Raw genomic sequence first — 17,733 nt, 5'->3', positions numbered from 1 at the left:
GTGCCAATATAAAATAAAAGAGAACATCTTTCAAATTTAAAGAAACAAATTAATGATGTCATACTTATCAATTATTTTTAAAACAAGACAAGCTTTTCCAAAGTCACTTTTTAATGCGCTGTACATTAGCATGATAAATGTATGATGTGACAGCAATATTAGAAAAATCAACAAGCGGGATTATCTTTGTAAGTCGTAAACAGGCACACATCAAAAATTTAAACTAAATGAAATAAAATAAACTACTGAAACCCTTTTTATCAATAAAGTGAAACCATGGAAAATGTTGCATGATGTAAATGTTAAGGCTGATTTTTTTTTTGTACAGACATAAAACGATAACATTCAAGTAAAATTCCTTTTTTGATGAACGTACAAAACATTCTTTACGTACAATCCTTATATACAGAAAATAAAGCAAATCAGCACATTAAACCATATGCATAATTTACAGTACAGACTTACTGTACCATAACAACAATGAACATTCTGGAATTTGCAAAACAAAAAAAGCAAAAACATAAAAATGACGGTTGCATTTTAATGATGATGAAATTCTATTGCTAGCGAGTTATGCAGAAATTTGCTTGACATCATTACTACTATGTATGAATAATCCCTCTAAGAGTGAAGAAGAATGATGGACAAATCAAAATCAATTCCTTGAAAATGTTTGGCATTGACTACGTTTGCATTTGAAACCCAAACTTCTTTGCTCTGAAACATTATTTACGATAAATAAACAAATATATAGATATTTCCAGTTTTTAATAGTATTCGTAAGGAAAATAGAGAGTCCTAATATTTTCTAAATTAAGAGCCGTACGCTGCTAGTATCATTCTATAGGTATGCAAGGCAACAGTGCGTTGTGTAATCTACTGTACACAAGTACACACAGTATGTCATTACACGGGACAAATGCTTCAAATGCTATTCGTGATGTTTCAATTCCACACTGTAAGTTTGCTTATTGAAGTTGCACTGATTGGAGTAAAAACAATGAATTTAACAGACGGAATATGGGTGGAATATGATCAGCGCTTGTGAAGCTATAATCAGGCCTACAGTACTGGTCAAAAGTTTGGAATAATTAAAATTTTGAATGTATTTTAAAAAAAGTCTGCATTTATTTGATCAAAAATACAATAAAACTGCAATATTTTTGCAGTATTGCAATATTAAAATAAAGTTTTTTTTTTTTTTTTCTGTGATGCAATGCTGAATTTTCAGTATCATTACTCCAGTCTTGTGTCACATGATCCTCATGAATCATTCTGATTTGCTGCTCAATTTTTATTAATTATTCTTGGTGCTCAATTATTAATAATGGTTCTTATTATTTTGGCTGCTTTATTTTTTTTAGAATTCTTTGATAAATAGAAAATTCAGTGAACAGCATATATCATTTGTAACATTATAAATGTCTTTACTGTCCTCTGAACAATTTAATGCATTCTTTATGAATAAAAGTATGATTTCTTTTTTTTTTTATGTTATCGTACTTTTCCCAAACTTTTGAATGGTAGTGTATCATGGTTTCCACAAAAATATGAAGCAGCAAAAACTCTTTTCAACACTGATAATAATCAGAAATGTTTCTTGAGCACCAAATCATCATATTATAATGATTTCTAAAGGATCATGTGACACTGAAGACTGGAGTAATGATGCTGACAGTTCAGCTTTGAAAAAAATACATTTTAAAATAGAAAAGTTATTTTAAGTTGTAATATTAAAAATATTACGGTTTTACTGTTTTTTGATCCAATAAATGCAGCCATGGTGAGCAGAATAGACTTTTTTTCAAAAACATTACAAAAAGCTTAATTATTCCAAACTTTTAGTAGTGTATTAGTCAATTCTAAGATGCATAAACAATGGCAGCCAAATGGTCAATGAGGGAATGCCAAAGCTTGGATTCAGTGAGATATCGCTTTCTGCTCTCTTGGCTGCATGAGTTATGAGTATCTCTAAAGTGTTTCCTCATCAAAAGGTTCTTAAAAGTGTTGAGATAGTGTTCTAATAGCATCCTAGAGAAGTCAGATGGGACTCGGATTTGTTCCGAAAGGTGGCGGCTCATGCACGGTTCCCTCATGCAGCAGAGTTTTCAGCTTACTGTAGGTAGTACACTCACCAATGCATTCTGATGTCTCAGTATTTCCACAGTGGAATGTGCGGAGGTTTGGCAAAGGCATTCCAAGGCATCCCATAAATAGTGTTAACAAGCTTTAGTCTTCTCAGAGAGTCATTCGACAGCAATAACAAATACTAAAAGATGTGAAAACCAAGGAGGGAGAATACCATTACATCACATTAAGTGCAAGATTTGGACACATACAGTTTGACTTTGTTTCTTTTTCCAGGCCCAGTCATTGTAGGTAGCGGTACACTTTGAAGCAATGGTTCCCAGAATCAGCCACCACAACATGGCCATCCGAGGTCAAAGCGAGGCCCTGCGGCCCGTAGAGAGGGTCGGCCGCGGTGTTGATGTAAGACAGGAACGATCCACTTCCGTCAAACACCTGAGAATGACAATTTTGATTTCGGAATTACATTTTTAAACATTCTGTGTTGTATGTATTAATTTGTTTTGTATTGTCATTTTAGTGTCTGAGCAGTGCTGGAAAATGTTTTATAGGTGAGACGACTATATACCACCGTTCAAAAGATTGGGGTCGGTACGATTTAAAAGAAGAAATTAATACTTTTATTCAGCGAGGATCCGTTAAATTGATCAAAAGTGATAGTTAAGATCTTTATAATGTTATATTTGTATTTCAAGTACAGTAAATTATGTTTTTTTGAACTTTCTATCCATCAAATAATCGTGAAAGAAACTGCATCACAGTTTCCACAAAAATATTAAGCAGCGCAACTGTTTTCAACATTGATAAAAATGAATGTTTCTTGAGCAGCAAATCAGCATATTAGACTGATTTATGAAGGGTCATGTGACACTGAAGACTGGAGTAATGATGCTGAAAATTCACAGGAATAAATTAATGACATCATGACATTTGCAGGGCTCTTCAGTGTCACATGATCCTTCAGAAATCATTCTAATATGCTGATTTGCTGCTCAAGACACATTTTTTATTATCATTATTATTAATGTTGAAAACAATTTAAATTGTAATCATATTTCCAAGTACAGTATTGGTGTTTTTACTGTATTTTTGATCAAACAAATGCAGGTCTGTTTCTAAAGCATTAAAAATCTTACCAAAACCAAAAATTAGGATGACTTTCCAAAGAGTGAACACTGGCTCTGTGTTGCTTTCAAAATAAAATGTTCATAAAATGTCAAATTCTGACTCAAATATTGTTGTGAGTTTGGGATAAGGCAAATGCTAGGAAACAGGAATTGGACATGTGTTTCCGAAGAGAGTGCAGAGAATAAAATAAATAATGAATACATATTAACTTGAGGGTGAGTAAATTATGACTGAATTTTCATTTTTGGGTGAACTATCCCTTTAAATCCTCCACCTTGTAATTGTGACGTCAATATTTATTCATTATTTATTTTATTCTCTGAATAATTCTCACAGAATTAAAATTTTTGGGTGAACTATCCCTTTACGACAACTATTCAGATTCTTTTCAGAAACAAAGTTCCTTCTGCAAAGGTAAGCTATTGAGACTGATTTGGCTTACATTAGGTTGTAAGGTACTAGCTAAATGTTTCTGGCTAGATAGTCTAGACAGGGTGGTAGGAGTGTTACTTCACCTTAAATATTATTTATTACAAGTACTGTGTCTGTCAAGTTAATACAGGACTTTACAACAACTCCATTACCTGTATCCGACTGTTTCCCCAGTCTGCCACAATAATGTTCCCATTGACATCCACAGCAACCCCCGTGGGAGCATTGAACTGGCCGTTGCCTTCGCCGTTTGAGCCAAATTTGAGCAAGAAATCACCGTCTGCATTAAATACCTAGAAGAGAGTATTAAGTAATATGACATAAGAACATTATATACAGTACAGAATATACATTAGGAACAAAAGACAAAAAGTAGACTTTTGTTCATGTAACATCATGGAAATATTGGTAGCACTTTATTTTACAGTCTTATTCCCCATGTAAATACTATGTACTTATTATAGTTATTACAAAAACTGTGTAATAACTAGGTACTAACCCTGAACCTAGACCTAAACCTAAACCTAACCTTAACCCATGTAGTTACCTTATATTACCCAGTATTTTATTGGGTAAGTACAATGCAAGCACACATACTGTAAAATAAAGTGCAACCGAAATATTTGTGATGAGTTTGAGCTCACGGTTATTGCCTAGAGAATGGTTGAATTCTATAATTAATATCAATGTGTGTTTTGATCTGTAACATTTTATATTTTATTGTTTTATTTATTAAATTATATTGTTTTATAAATTAATATACCTATTTGCTTTTATCGTTGTTATTATAATAAAAATCATTCTTTTCATTCAATCATTCGAATGTATTTTAATCTGATATTACTTTTGTTGATTTATATATTTTTTCATTTATATTAGTTATAATGATCCTATTATTATTATTAATTAATAGTAATATTGTTTTTAATAATTCTGAGATACAATAATTTTCCTACAATACAGTATGTCTAAGCAGAGGGTCAGCAATGTTAGAAAACAGCATGTTAAGCTTACCTTAACAGAATGGTTATGAAAGTCTGTGATGATTATTTCATTGTTGTTGTTGACTGCTGCAAAGTGTGGGCCTACATGGAAAGAAAGGGCAAGGAAACAGAACCATAGAATGATAACATTACATGATTGAATAAAGTACAGCATTTTCCTCTGTCTGTTGCAACCCTTCATCTTGACAGCTGTAGATATGCACCTACCTGCAAACTGTCTGTCGCCGATTCCCCGACTGCCAAACTTAGTGACGAGTTTCCCGCTGGGCTGGAAGATGAAAACCGTACAAGCCTTGTTGTCCACAACGATAACATGGCCGTTCTGATCCACAGACACTCCCTTCGGACCCATCAGCCTTCCTGAGCCCAGCTTGGCCTTTAGAGAAATCAGATCATTAAGACTCGAGTTTCATTTCAAATTCTACATTTGCTTGTCCGTCCTAACTAAATATAACTGACCTTGTATTTGCCCTCACTGGAGAAGATGCTAACCCACTTATTATCATAGTCAGCAATGATGATGTCCCCATTTGGATGCACAGCTACTCCAGTGGGCCGCTGCAGTTGTCCCGGTGACCGGCCACGTACCCCGAACCGGCTTTGAAACTCTCCCGTATTTGAAAATATCTGATCAACAGAGAATCTGTATATAAAGATACACTGTACCTAGAGTTTCCATGTTTGAAAACAGCAGGGCTTTCTTACCTGCACGCACTGATTGTTACTGTCGGCAATTAAGATCTTTCCTGTTGAACAAGCTGCTACTCCCTGGAGGTTAGTGAACTCTCCTTTATTCCTCCCTTTTGTTCCTATGAAACCAACAGGTGTTATGTAAAAGACTTGGGCTGAAAATAACAGAACATCAGAAGTACTTTGTGAAGATTAGTACAGTAAAGATGACTTTTTTGGAAGAAAATGTGTGTGGTGTGATGGTTGCAAGAGTGTTGCTAAATGGTTATGTCAGGGATTTTTTTTATGAATTTTAGGCCATGTAACCGTAAAACATTCTTCTGATTTTATTCAGGTTTATTTATAAGGTTAGATTGGGTACAAATATGCATGTACGCATGCATTTCCATGCTGGAAACACCACTGTTCAAAAGTTTGGGGGCAATAAGATTATTATTTTTATTAATTTTTTAAGAAAATACATACTTTTAATTAGCAAAGATGCATTAAATTGATCAAAAGTGACAGTAAAGACATTTATAATGTTCACAATATTGCCATTTCAAATAAATTATGTTCTTTTGAATGTTCTATGCATCAAAGAATCCTCTCTCTCTCTCTCTCTCTCTCTCTATATATATATATATATATATATATAAAACATATTAAGCAGCACAACTGTTTTATTAATAAGATATTTTTGAAATACTTTTGACTGGTACTGTATGTACTAGTTTGGTGCAGGGTTATCATTGTTAACTAAAAATACAATTAAAAATAAAACTTTAAAACATTTTTGTTGCTTGAAAAAATAAAGGTTAACTGAAATAAAAATGTATTAAAAAAAAAACAACTTTAACTTATTATAGTTCAGCTTGTGGCCAAGGCAAAATTTCTCATTTTTGTTTAGTAGAATGAAGTACTAAAATAACAAACTATATAAACCAAAAAAATTAAACTATATATAAGACATTTGTTGTAAATCTACAAAATTTGTAAACTTTTAACTGAAAGTAAAAAAAAAAAAAGTGTATATATATATATATATATATATATATATAAATCTAATTCAAAATATTAACACAAACTTAATCAACTAAAACTAATAAATAAAAATGAATTAAACCTATATATGACATTTTTTAAATCTACAAAATTACAAAACCTTTAACTAAAATTAAAGTGAAAACAATAAAATATAAATATAAAATCTAATTCAAAATATTAACAAAAACTATAATAGTATCTCAATGATACTGAAATAACACTGGACTGGTGCTACTCTAGATAGAAGTGCCAGCAAAACTAGTGAGTCTGTTAGTGTTTTCAACAGGGTAAAAGAAGTTTAGGATTTATTAAACCACATATTAAGGCCCGTTCACACCAAGAACACTAACTATAAACATAATTATAACAATAACTATATTAGCGTCCATGTCAGCGGATTATATCATTCTGTTTATTCTAAGCGTCTGTTGCTTTAAATGCTCAAATTCTTTCAAAGTCAGGTGGATTCTGATTGGCTGTCAATGTTTTTATCGTTCTGAATCATTTCTCTGTGCCGTTATCATTATAGTTTCGGTGAGGACTCTACTATTCTTTTATATTTAGAATTTTTTTTAAAAAACTTTACCGTTATCGTTACAGTTATCGTCCTTGGTGTAAATGGGACTTTTCCTGCATGTACCTATTTTAAAAATGAGGTCATCCTCGATCGGGTTCACTCTCTTTTTTGGGGTGCTGAACAAGCTTCCTCCCCGCCTGACGCCCTTCTGCCGGCTTCTGCTCCCTGGGGACTTGGCGCTCCGTTTCCGTGCCCCGCCATCGCTGGAGCCCGTGGATGCAGCATTGGCCGCAGTGGTGGTGGGTGGAGAATCATCCGGAGAGCATGTGACCTTTAACTGGAAGGGGCTTCCTTTAATGTGCTGATCATAAAGTCTCAGTGCTAGACTAAAATTGCCCTCTTTCTTCACCGTGTATTGGAATTCATACGTCCCGTTTTTATGGTCCACAATTTCGCCGTCTGCAACACTTCCATCCGGCGTGCAGACTTCAGCCGAGATGATGGCGTTACCCGTCTTGCACAGTCCTCCAGCCTTGTCCCTTGTGGTTATGATGACAGATGCCAGGTGGCCCACAACACACTGTTCCAGACCCTCCCCAGACGCCTCGCTCTGACTGGCCACGGCATTGGTGGTGACGATAGTGCCCAGGTTGTGGATGGACTTGCGAAGCCCTTCGATCTCCATCATGAGATCCAGCTGGTCGTTCTCCTCGGGCTGAAGAGGAAGGCCCTGGCTGGCCAGGTCGCTCAGTCTCTCTCCTACGTCTTTGTGGGTCTGCAAAACAACAGCCTTGTTTCCCCCGTCCAGGGCCTCGCCGGTCAGGCTGCAGTTATGGTTGATGGCAGCCTCCTCCTGTAGAAGAGTGTCCAGCTGAGCCTGCAGAACCTTCAGGATACACAAAATAACATGGAAGAGATGTTTCAAAAGATAGGCGGCATAATTAAGATACATATTTTACATTTCTATATTTGATTTATTTATTTATATTGAATTCATGCACTAATATACTTTAATATGTTAATTTAATAAATACACTACCATTCAAAATTTGGGGTTAGAAAGATTTTTTTTTTAATGAAATGAATACTTTTATTCAGCAATGATGCATTAAAATTGATAAAAGTGACAGTAAAGACATTTATAATGTTACAAAAGATCTCCATTTCAAATAAATGATACATTTATCATGGTTTCCACTAAAATATATAAATTTAAATACTAAAATAATAACATTGATAATAATAAATGTTTCCTGAGCAGCAAATCATCATATTAGAATGATTTCTGAAGGATCATGTGACACTGACTGCTGGATGCTGAAAATTCAGTTTTGATCACTGAAATAAATTAAATTATAAAATATATAAAAGTGAAAAAAAAAAAATGACATAAAAGACACCAAAAACATTTAAAAAATCTTACTAACCCCAAACTTTTTATTTGTAATATACAGCAAATATATGCAAATTAATATCATAATTTATTTGGTAACATTTTACCAAATTTTACATTTTACATTTTAAAATCCCATTAGTTAATGTTAGTTAATGCATTAACTAATATTAACTAAAATGAGCAATACATTTGTTACAGTATTTAATCTTTGTTAATGTTAGTTAATAAAAATACAACTGCCCATTGTTAGTTCATGTTAGCTCAGGTCCATCAAATAATAGCAACATTTGTTTAATGATTTTAATAATGTATTAGTAAATGTTGGAATTAACATTAACTAAGATTAATAAATGCTTCAGAGGTATTTTTCATTGTTGGTTCTTGTTAACTAATGTTAAAAAAAAATTCACCTTTTTTGTGAGGTGTTACTATTTATTCAATACCAAAAGGTATGCATATTTAATCCAATTACAAATTGACTAATATGCCAAATATTTGTGCAAGGCATGTATTTTGATGCTTATTAGCGTTTAATGCTGTTATCTTAGCAACATGCAAACACCAAACTCTATTGAAATCAGTTGTGTGTCTCCTGCGTACTGCAAACAAACCTTCTGCTTCAGTCCATAAGTGACTTCCAGCTCCATGAGCAGGACGCTCTTGCGCGTATCGAGAGTTTTGTGCAGCTCGCTGAAGGACGAATGGATGTCTTCCTCTATGGAGCTCCGCTGAGTGATCAGCTGCTGCAGAATGTCTCTCAAACAATGAACTGCTTCTCTTATCTGAGGAAGCCTGTAAGTTAGTTAAATATGTCCATTAACCATCCATTCATTCACCAACCATTACTGCAGACATCAATAGTAAATCACTAAGCAATCACTTAATGAATACATTTTTTCCTTGTGCCAAGACCCACACATAATCTACTGAGATTTTTTTTCAGTATGACGGTAAGGTAAAACAAACCTGTGGAATGGATTTAAATATGGTCAAATGTGTAGCTAAACTGATCTTATTGCCAGGTGAAAGCATTATCAAATATAATAAATGCACATAGGGTAGGTCTATATATTTTGTGTGGCTCTTCTTATTTATAGATCTTATTTTACTGTACTGAGAATGACGGCTCACCTGTTCTTAGCTGAATCCACTCTGTCCTGAAGTGCCGCTAGTTGTTGGTCCACAATATTTTCCAGTGAATCAGTGGGGTGTTCAGAATGTTCTCCCTTCTTACAGTCCTCACATATTGCATTCTCGCATGCCAAACAGAACAACGCAGACACCTGAAAACAGCACATAAACATTCTGTCATGACAACTCTCTGAGTGTTTGGCATGGTAATGCACATGACAGTGTAACATGTTTGGTCTTGGTGGAATAGATCTGCTACGCTGCTGCTTCTGCTGCAGAGCAAGAATGGGAATTGCTACTGCCAATAAATACACAACACGCTGCTGTTAGCAAGTAAGACATGCTGCTGCTGTACAATATAGAGTTCATGAATCACCCGTAGCAGATCTACTGTATACAGGTGGAGGGTTTCTGAAAGCATGATAGAGCAGGAACTAATCAGCTGCGTCCTATAGAGATGAGCCCGCAGTATCTAGAGTTTCATGACAGAACTTTGTATTAACGCAGAAATTTAAAAACACCCTAAAATGTACTGAAACATGTCAATGAATTTTCTATTTTGTCAATTAAAAAAATAATAAAAAATTGTATTTGAATTTTTATAATATTTGCCATTTCATTTTTTATTAAATTTATTTCTATTAAAATAATTTTAACATTTATTTTTTATTTTTCTAACAAACATTTATGTATGTGTACTGTACTGAGAATGACGGGATGGGCATAATAAACATTTAATTTACGAATGGGGAATTTTAGTAGACACACACACACACACTCTTATATGTATGTGTGTGTGTGTGTGTGTGTGTGTGTGTGTGTGTGTGTGTGTGTGTGTGTGTGTGCGTGTGTGTGTATATATATATGAAGAGTTCAGATGCAAAAGCCTCTAAGTGCCATCTTAAATTTTCTTCTAGAATGATCATTTTTATCAAGCTTGTATATTTAAGTTCAGTAATTTCACTTAAATGACAATTCACAGGTAATTTTCTTTGCCATTTAAGTGAAATTATATATATATATAATTAAAACTCTTCATATATATATATGTACACACACACTCTTATACTGTGTGTGTGTGTGTGTATATATATATTATATACACACACACACACACACATACATAAGTGTGTGTGTGTGTGTGTGTGTGTGTGTGTGTGTGTGTGTGTGTGTGTGTGTGTGTGTGTGTGAGAGAGTCTACTAAAACTCCCCATTCGTAAATTAAATGTTTATTATTTACACAGTGGAATCCAAAGGTCAGAAAAGTCTTCTTTTGAAACTATTTTCATTTGATAATGCCATATGATCTCAAAGTACTGGTTATTGAAAAAGCCATACGAGTGAACCACTATTCTAGATGACTGCTATGCCGAAATCAATCCCATTCTATTTACTGTGATGGCCTTTCCATTGATCCTTCCTTCAGAACAGTTTTGTCTTGTGATGCTTGAACAGAAGCTTATTATCTTTTCCAACAATATGTATAATCAACTTCAGGTGCTACATATACATGAATAATGATACATTCCCAAACTTTCCAAAAAATCTCAATTAGTATGCAAATTGTGAGAAGTACCTATCATAGGACCGGTCATCCTAAATGTTTCCTATCCTATGAGGACACTTAGCTGTATCTTTCAACTTATGATATTTATAGAGCAACCAGCTGAGATCAGGGTACACTTGTTTATCTGGGACAGAAAGCTTATGCTCGTGGGAAATACACTGCCTGAGAGACATTTCACCCATCTGTGCAATCATTTTGTGGTGTGTGTCAGTTTGTGTGTGATTATGTGTATGAGTGTACTGAAAGATGTCTCACTTTTCCTTTGTGCTGAGAGCAAATTAGTGTTGTTCCCTTGCCAGGCAGAGCCTCTAGTACAGTACATTCCTCACTGCTGCTATCAGGAGAAGCTTGCTGCGCCTCCATGCGGTTGGAGGGTGTAACTGCACCCACAATACAAGGATGCAGAAAGCACAAACCTAAAACAGGAGGAAAACGTTTTGGGACATCCTGAAGTAAGAGTTATGATAGCACATTGTTTGTGGAGAAAGTAGTTTGATCACTCATATCAAATCATTTAAACTTTATTGTTTTGTAATTGTGGCTATATCGAACAACTGTGATTTTATTTCTTATTTTAAGCAATATTTCACAATTACCTTTTATATTTTTTAGTCTGGGATGGAAACAGGCTTCCATAGTGAAGCCTATGCCAAGAAAGGTGGAGAAACAGTAAAACTGAATGTCTAAGACTCTAAGACTGCATTTTTAAACATCATGCCAAAATCTGTCCTAATAGTTTCCAAGTGGCTATATACCAATATAGACAGGGCAAATAACGTTATATTAATATTTGAAAATGTTGCTAATAGTAATATTAAGAACAGACACCATGAAAGGAAATTAATTCCTGATGGACCAGGGTTATTATTATTAACTAAAACTATTTAAACATTTCTGTTAATTGAAATAAAGCTGAAATAAAATAGGCTAAAACATAAATAAGTTTAATTATTAAGTGGAAATCAATAAAAACGAACTAAAACTGAAATTATTTTTTTAAAATTTAAATAGCAATATTTAATAAAATGACAAATGCACATAAATTACTAAAAAATTAAACTAAATAAACATGAAAAATAAAAATATAAAAATAAAAGCTAATTCAAAATATTAATAAAACTATGTTAAAACTAAAATAACAGTGCAGTGGACAAAATTAAGTCCCACCCTACATTTTTTTCTCATTCAAGAAGCCATTTAACTCGGATATACGTCACAATAGGAATGAAAAGATGATCGCAACTTCCGTTTCATGCCGACATTAAGTATTGAACATAAGCATACAACAGATGAATAAATCTGTTCTGACTCTGATTTAAAGTGTTTCTCACCTTAGAGAGATGAGGCTCAGGCGTTGTGCATGCGAGTGAGTGTGTTTTTATATATGACTGAAGATTATTAAGGTAAGAAAGTGTATTTGATCCACTGGAGACACAAATACACCACAGGTTGCAGGAGCCAATCACAATCTCCCCTCATTTGATACTGGGCTCTACAGAGAAAAGAGAGATTAGTGATTAAAACACATACAAGATACATGATATTACCATTGTACATGTCAAAAGAACATGGTATTGCAATGATACCATGACAAATCAACTTGTATGGAACAGACAAGAGAGTTAAAATAACCTAACTGGGTTACACACAAATTTACAGAGACCTACAGGTTACCATGGTAACCTAATATGGCAATTCACAAGAGCTGCATTCACATGAATATTTTCTGTAAATAAATACACATAATTTATGTGCTGAAAGCCCGTTAATGAGCACAGTCTCATAGCAAAAGTATGCTTTTTGATGTCTTGAAGGAATGTTATATGGTACTGGTTTATATAATCTAACTCTTTGAAAAAGCAATGTGAGATGTTACAAAAGATTTCCATTTCAAATAAATGCTTTTGATGCTTCTATCCTGTATACTATATAACAGTTTCCACAAAAATATAAAACAGAACAACCGTTTTCAACATTGATAATAATAAAATCAGCATATTAAGTAAAATGATTTCTGAAGGGTCATGTGACACGGAAGACTGGAGTAATGATGCAATCACAGGAATAAATTACATTTTAAAATAGAAAACATTTATTTTAAATTGCAATAATATTTCAATACTTTTGTTTTTACTTTATTTTTGATCAAATAAATGCAGGCTTAGTGAACCTTCTGTTCAGATGATTTTTTTATGTTTTTGAATCTTTTGAATCTTTGAAAAATGAAGCAACTATGTAAGAATGAGCTAGATATATTTAAATATATTGAAAAACTACTCTTTACCACATCAATAATTTACAGAAGGTTGTGATATTCTGACCCAGACAGAGGACAGAACACAAGAACAAACACTTCTAAGTCCTCCATGTCCCGTTCCAAACAAACAAGTCATTTTTCTGAGGTCACTATGATCTTTGTTACTGATTTATCATCAACACTCGCTTAGACTAATGGGAATTTAGGCAGAGCATGATTAAATGACTAAAAATGTTAAAATCTTTAAAGCTTTGTATTATAGCTGGTACCGTCAGTAATATCCCACAATGCTTTTAAGGTTTAATTGAAAAGGTAACTGGAATGGGGTCACAACCATGTTTTGTGTTTCCTGAGGTTTGACTACAAGCACTCATATTTAAAGGAAGCAATATGTTGTGATAATACCTCACATAATCCCTAGAAAATTAAAACTAGTTTTGTGAATACTGAAAAAAAAAGTTACTGGGGAATGTGAATGAGGTCACAGGGGAATTGGATCAGATGAAACAGATAATGTTCATGACGTAATACAAGGAAATGGAATATTGAGCTGCCATATGTCACTCCTCTTCAGACAATGCCATTTCTATCACAAAAAAGCTCTCAGTGTTAGAACCAGAGCCCCTCTTTCCATCCCAGAGATCATAAAGACAAAGGACAAGGAACGTTAACCATAAGGATCCTGGCAAAGACAAGCAAGCGATTTTGTGAAGGACTATTTAGAGTTACTGAAGCAGAATCTCCCCAGGGTGAAACCACTCATGCATTCTGGACAGAAGATCCAAGAGCACTCGATAGGTTTCCTGTTACAGACCAAAAAATACATGTCTGTATACATGATGGCACAAGCACTTGTCATAATCATGAGCTTTTACAGTCAGTGTTACATGCTACAAAGCATAAAAAAAAAAATCAATAAAAAAAATAAAAATAAAAATCACACACTGACACTTCACACAAATACGGTATGAAATAGGGTCTGAAAAATAGTGGTCAGTGAATGAAGGTGCTAAGCTTTCAGAAAATGTTGATGGTCAACCTCAGCACCCTACAAAGACGCTTGCAAGCTGACTGGTTAGCTGACTAGCTAATCATTTAGCCTGTTACTTTAACATACTGTTATTTGATCAATCTGTTGTCTTAGAAGTATACTGCTAACTGGATATGTGTTCCTTGCTTCCTTAACACACTGCTAGCCGATTAGCCAGGTAGCTTAGCTGCCATTGCTACAAAAGATAATCAGAACTGCTATTTTGAATATAAGTGGGATTCCCAAACTTTTTTGTCAAATGAACACATATTTACTTCCCCTGAATATTATTTAAATAATTTAACAACACATTCACTTTCAAGGTTCTCAGATGTTGGTTAATGGTCACATTTAGGTACATTTGGGTAAATCACAATTGTTTTGTGATTGTATGGCGAGACCAAAGACCAATTTTCTAAGGCTGAACAATAAAGTACTACTAACTAACTAACTAAACAAATAAAAAAAAAATCTTTTTAAGTATGTGTTTTATTTTGATAGTTTTTATTTGAAAAATTATCCATTTATTTCAATCTTACATTCTATTCTATTATTAGCTTTTCATCAACTATTTTCATAATGCTAACCCCAGTTAGGGAAATCCTAATCTAAAAGATATCGCAATAACATGACTCTTTTTTAAAGAGGGGTTATAGGGGGATATAGGATTCTGCGGGGTTATACAATTTTGCACGACACAGAAGTTACAATATGTAATCTGTGTATCTGTGGTAGATATTTTTTGTAACAAGTGTGTGTAGTATTGGGGAAAAGCCTGGAAGTATAAATAAGAAACACCCACTTCACTCCCAGTTTGCACTAATCAGAAGATAGTTAAGGTACCTAAATTACATAAAGAGGTCCACCACCATAATTTTATCATGTGTTTATGATTTGTTGGTGGGGTGATTAACTAAGATGAAACGTCCTCAAGATAGGAGGATAATTTACATGAACTACTGTGGTAAAGGCGGCAGGAAACTGGTTCACTGCAGTAAGGCTTGAAGAACAATGTAGGAGGCCATCAGATCTTGTGTGGTCATAATTGAAAAAAAAAAATCTGCATAAGGAATGCCAGATGCCTTCAGAAAGACACAGGGTTCATGCTAAAAGTGCCCAAATGACGAAGCATGTGTTCTCTGCTCCTTGTTTTGTGTCCTGGTTCAGCCAAACGCCACTGAGGCTGCCACAGAACGCAGTGGACAAGAACCAGTCTCTGACCTGGATTTTGACAAAACTTAGGCTATGTTCAGACTGCAGGCACAAATTAGATTTTCTCCTCAAATCAGATCTTTTCAGGCAGACTGTCTGCACTATTAATTGCAAGTGACCAAATAAGATTTGTGTCCAGAGACATAATGGGTTGCTTTAGTAAATGATGTAGGCGTGCCCACGAATGTGACAAGGCTTTCAAAACAGATTCAGGAAAAATGGAGGTGCATCATCTAGCCCTCCAAATAAGCGACCTGTCAAGTTGTGGTGCAGAAAATGCAGAAATCTTACCATTTAAACACCGTATGAATACTTCCAGCGTTTCCTTAATCGGTTTTGACATTTGCTGAATTCGGAACCGCATACTAACATACTACTCCTACTATTTTTGCTATAGAAAGATATGAGAAAAATGTTAACAGTAGTATGCGAATTCAGAAATTATCATTGTGTGTCGTGTTAAGAGTGACGCAAAAAACTGATTTGAGCAGTTCTCACACAAAATCTGATTGGAATCGCATTTCAAACCACCTTCAAATGTTTTTTTTTTTTTTTTGCTGGGCAGACTTTCAAAATCAAAACAAATCAGATTTTTGCTGGCAGTCTGAACACAGCCTTAGAGAACTCAATAACTATGATAGATTTGTGCCTCTATTGCTTTGTGCCATGTTCCCTAATCATGGAAAGTGCCTCCTATGTCAAAACCACATGTTGTTACTTCACATGTCTAAGAGACAGAAGCATAATTTCTTCTGCTTGACAAATCGCGAAACCTATTATTTGAGTAAACACGATATATTTCACAGTTTATGTTTGTTTTGTTTTTTTGTTTTTTTATACATTTCAAATAAATATTTTATATTGGATATAAGTATTTAATATATGTTATGATATATTTCTACTGTGTGTGTATATATATACACAGTATAAATATATCATAACACACACACACACATATATATATATATATATATATATATATATATATATATATATATATATATATATATATATATATATATATATATATATATATATATTGTCATTTCAGTGTAAATGACAAATGTCTGATTTCCTTTTTCCATGGTACACTAGTTGAATTTAAGCCAAGGAGCACAGCAAATATTGACATCATGCTAAAATCAGGACATCAGAAGCTGCCAGCAAAAACATTAAACTATATTGAAAGCCTGTGACAATTTAAATCAACAGAATATTAGATTAGACGCAGAGCTAAAGAAATAAGTAGCAGCTTTGCTATACGTGAGGCCTATCAGAAAGATGCAACACATTCACTTTCATTCTACAAAATACCTGATATTGTGTGATTGCATGAGGCATGTGAAGTCTTCAATAGAACAGGTTCAGGCTTCATGCATTACACGCATCACAAACACTTGATCTAAAGAGACAAGCCTGCGAACGCTACAGTAATATCTTCCATCACAGTGCATATGTGAGCATCCATCTCCTCTCCTCCTCCTCCTCTTCTGCTTCCACCCCACCCCCGTTCTTGCTTCCCATGGAAACATAGTGCGTTGGTGTATCGCAGATGCTGCTACATCATTCCCTGACTGCAGAACAACAAACCTCCCTCCCTATCTGTGCTGTTCTTCATGTGTCTGTCTGTAATTCGGGTCTTACCTTTCCTCCATAGCTGTGTAGCCTCAGATGCACCAGCGATGCAATTTCTTGCCTTACTCATCAGCCTGAGACCCATTTCCCGGAGAGGGGAGGGAGGGGCTGTTTTGCACAGTCTCTCTTTTCGTTTCTGTTCTCTCCCTCTCTTTCTGCACTACAGCGACATAAGCAACTCACACCAGCATGCCGTAGGGGAGGAGCCTGGTGCGGGCTGAGCTCAGGAGCCAATCACAGGACAGGAAGCAATAATCTCTGCGCTCTCCCTCTACCTTGATTATTTTCTCTCTCACACACATCCAAAACACACACACGACTATACCTTCTGGTATTCCTATTAGGGATCACACTTGTGATTAATTAAATAAATTAACTATTTTGTTTCAATAATATTTATTCTTTAATATTTTGTATTTTGAGAGGAGTTTATGCTGTTAGACAATATTCACCTATAGACTAATTGATACGCAATTTTCCTCTATAAAAAATAATGCAAATAAAAGAAGTCATATTATTTTCAATTAATAGCCTACATTTTAGACTTGTGTGAGAAATAAGGAAAATCATTTGTAATAATCTCTCTCTCTCTCTCTCTCTCTCTCTCTCTCTCTCTCTCT

General features: G+C 34.4%; 1 protein-coding gene across 2 annotated transcripts; it reads right to left on the bottom strand.

The window, feature by feature from the left end:
• Positions 1-97: 97 nt before the first annotated feature.
• Positions 98-17,285, bottom strand: trim2b (tripartite motif containing 2b; the record flags this gene model as incomplete). Of its 2 annotated transcripts, XM_081362555.1 has the most annotated exons (12): positions 98-2,523; positions 3,801-3,941; positions 4,663-4,733; positions 4,860-5,028; positions 5,112-5,279; positions 5,358-5,461; positions 7,009-7,771; positions 8,893-9,073; positions 9,413-9,564; positions 11,235-11,395; positions 12,311-12,471; positions 17,123-17,285. In XM_081362555.1, 10 exons carry the CDS (start codon positions 11,340-11,342, stop codon positions 2,371-2,373), a joined length of 2,010 nt encoding a protein of 669 aa, XP_081218681.1. In that variant the 3' UTR covers positions 98-2,370. The 2 variants fall into 2 exon arrangements, with proteins under 2 accessions (XP_081218681.1, XP_081218680.1); XM_081362554.1 differs by lacking the exons at positions 12,311-12,471; positions 17,123-17,285 and adding an exon at positions 11,576-11,615.
• Between the last annotated feature and the right edge of the window lie 448 nt (positions 17,286-17,733).

This window comes from Scardinius erythrophthalmus (genome assembly GCF_964197995.2).
Source record: "Scardinius erythrophthalmus genome assembly, chromosome: 3".
In the NCBI taxonomy this organism is placed as follows: domain Eukaryota; kingdom Metazoa; phylum Chordata; class Actinopteri; order Cypriniformes; family Leuciscidae; genus Scardinius; species Scardinius erythrophthalmus.
Note: the sequence above shows the minus strand (reverse complement) of the source record. Positions and strands in the feature narration are given on the sequence as shown.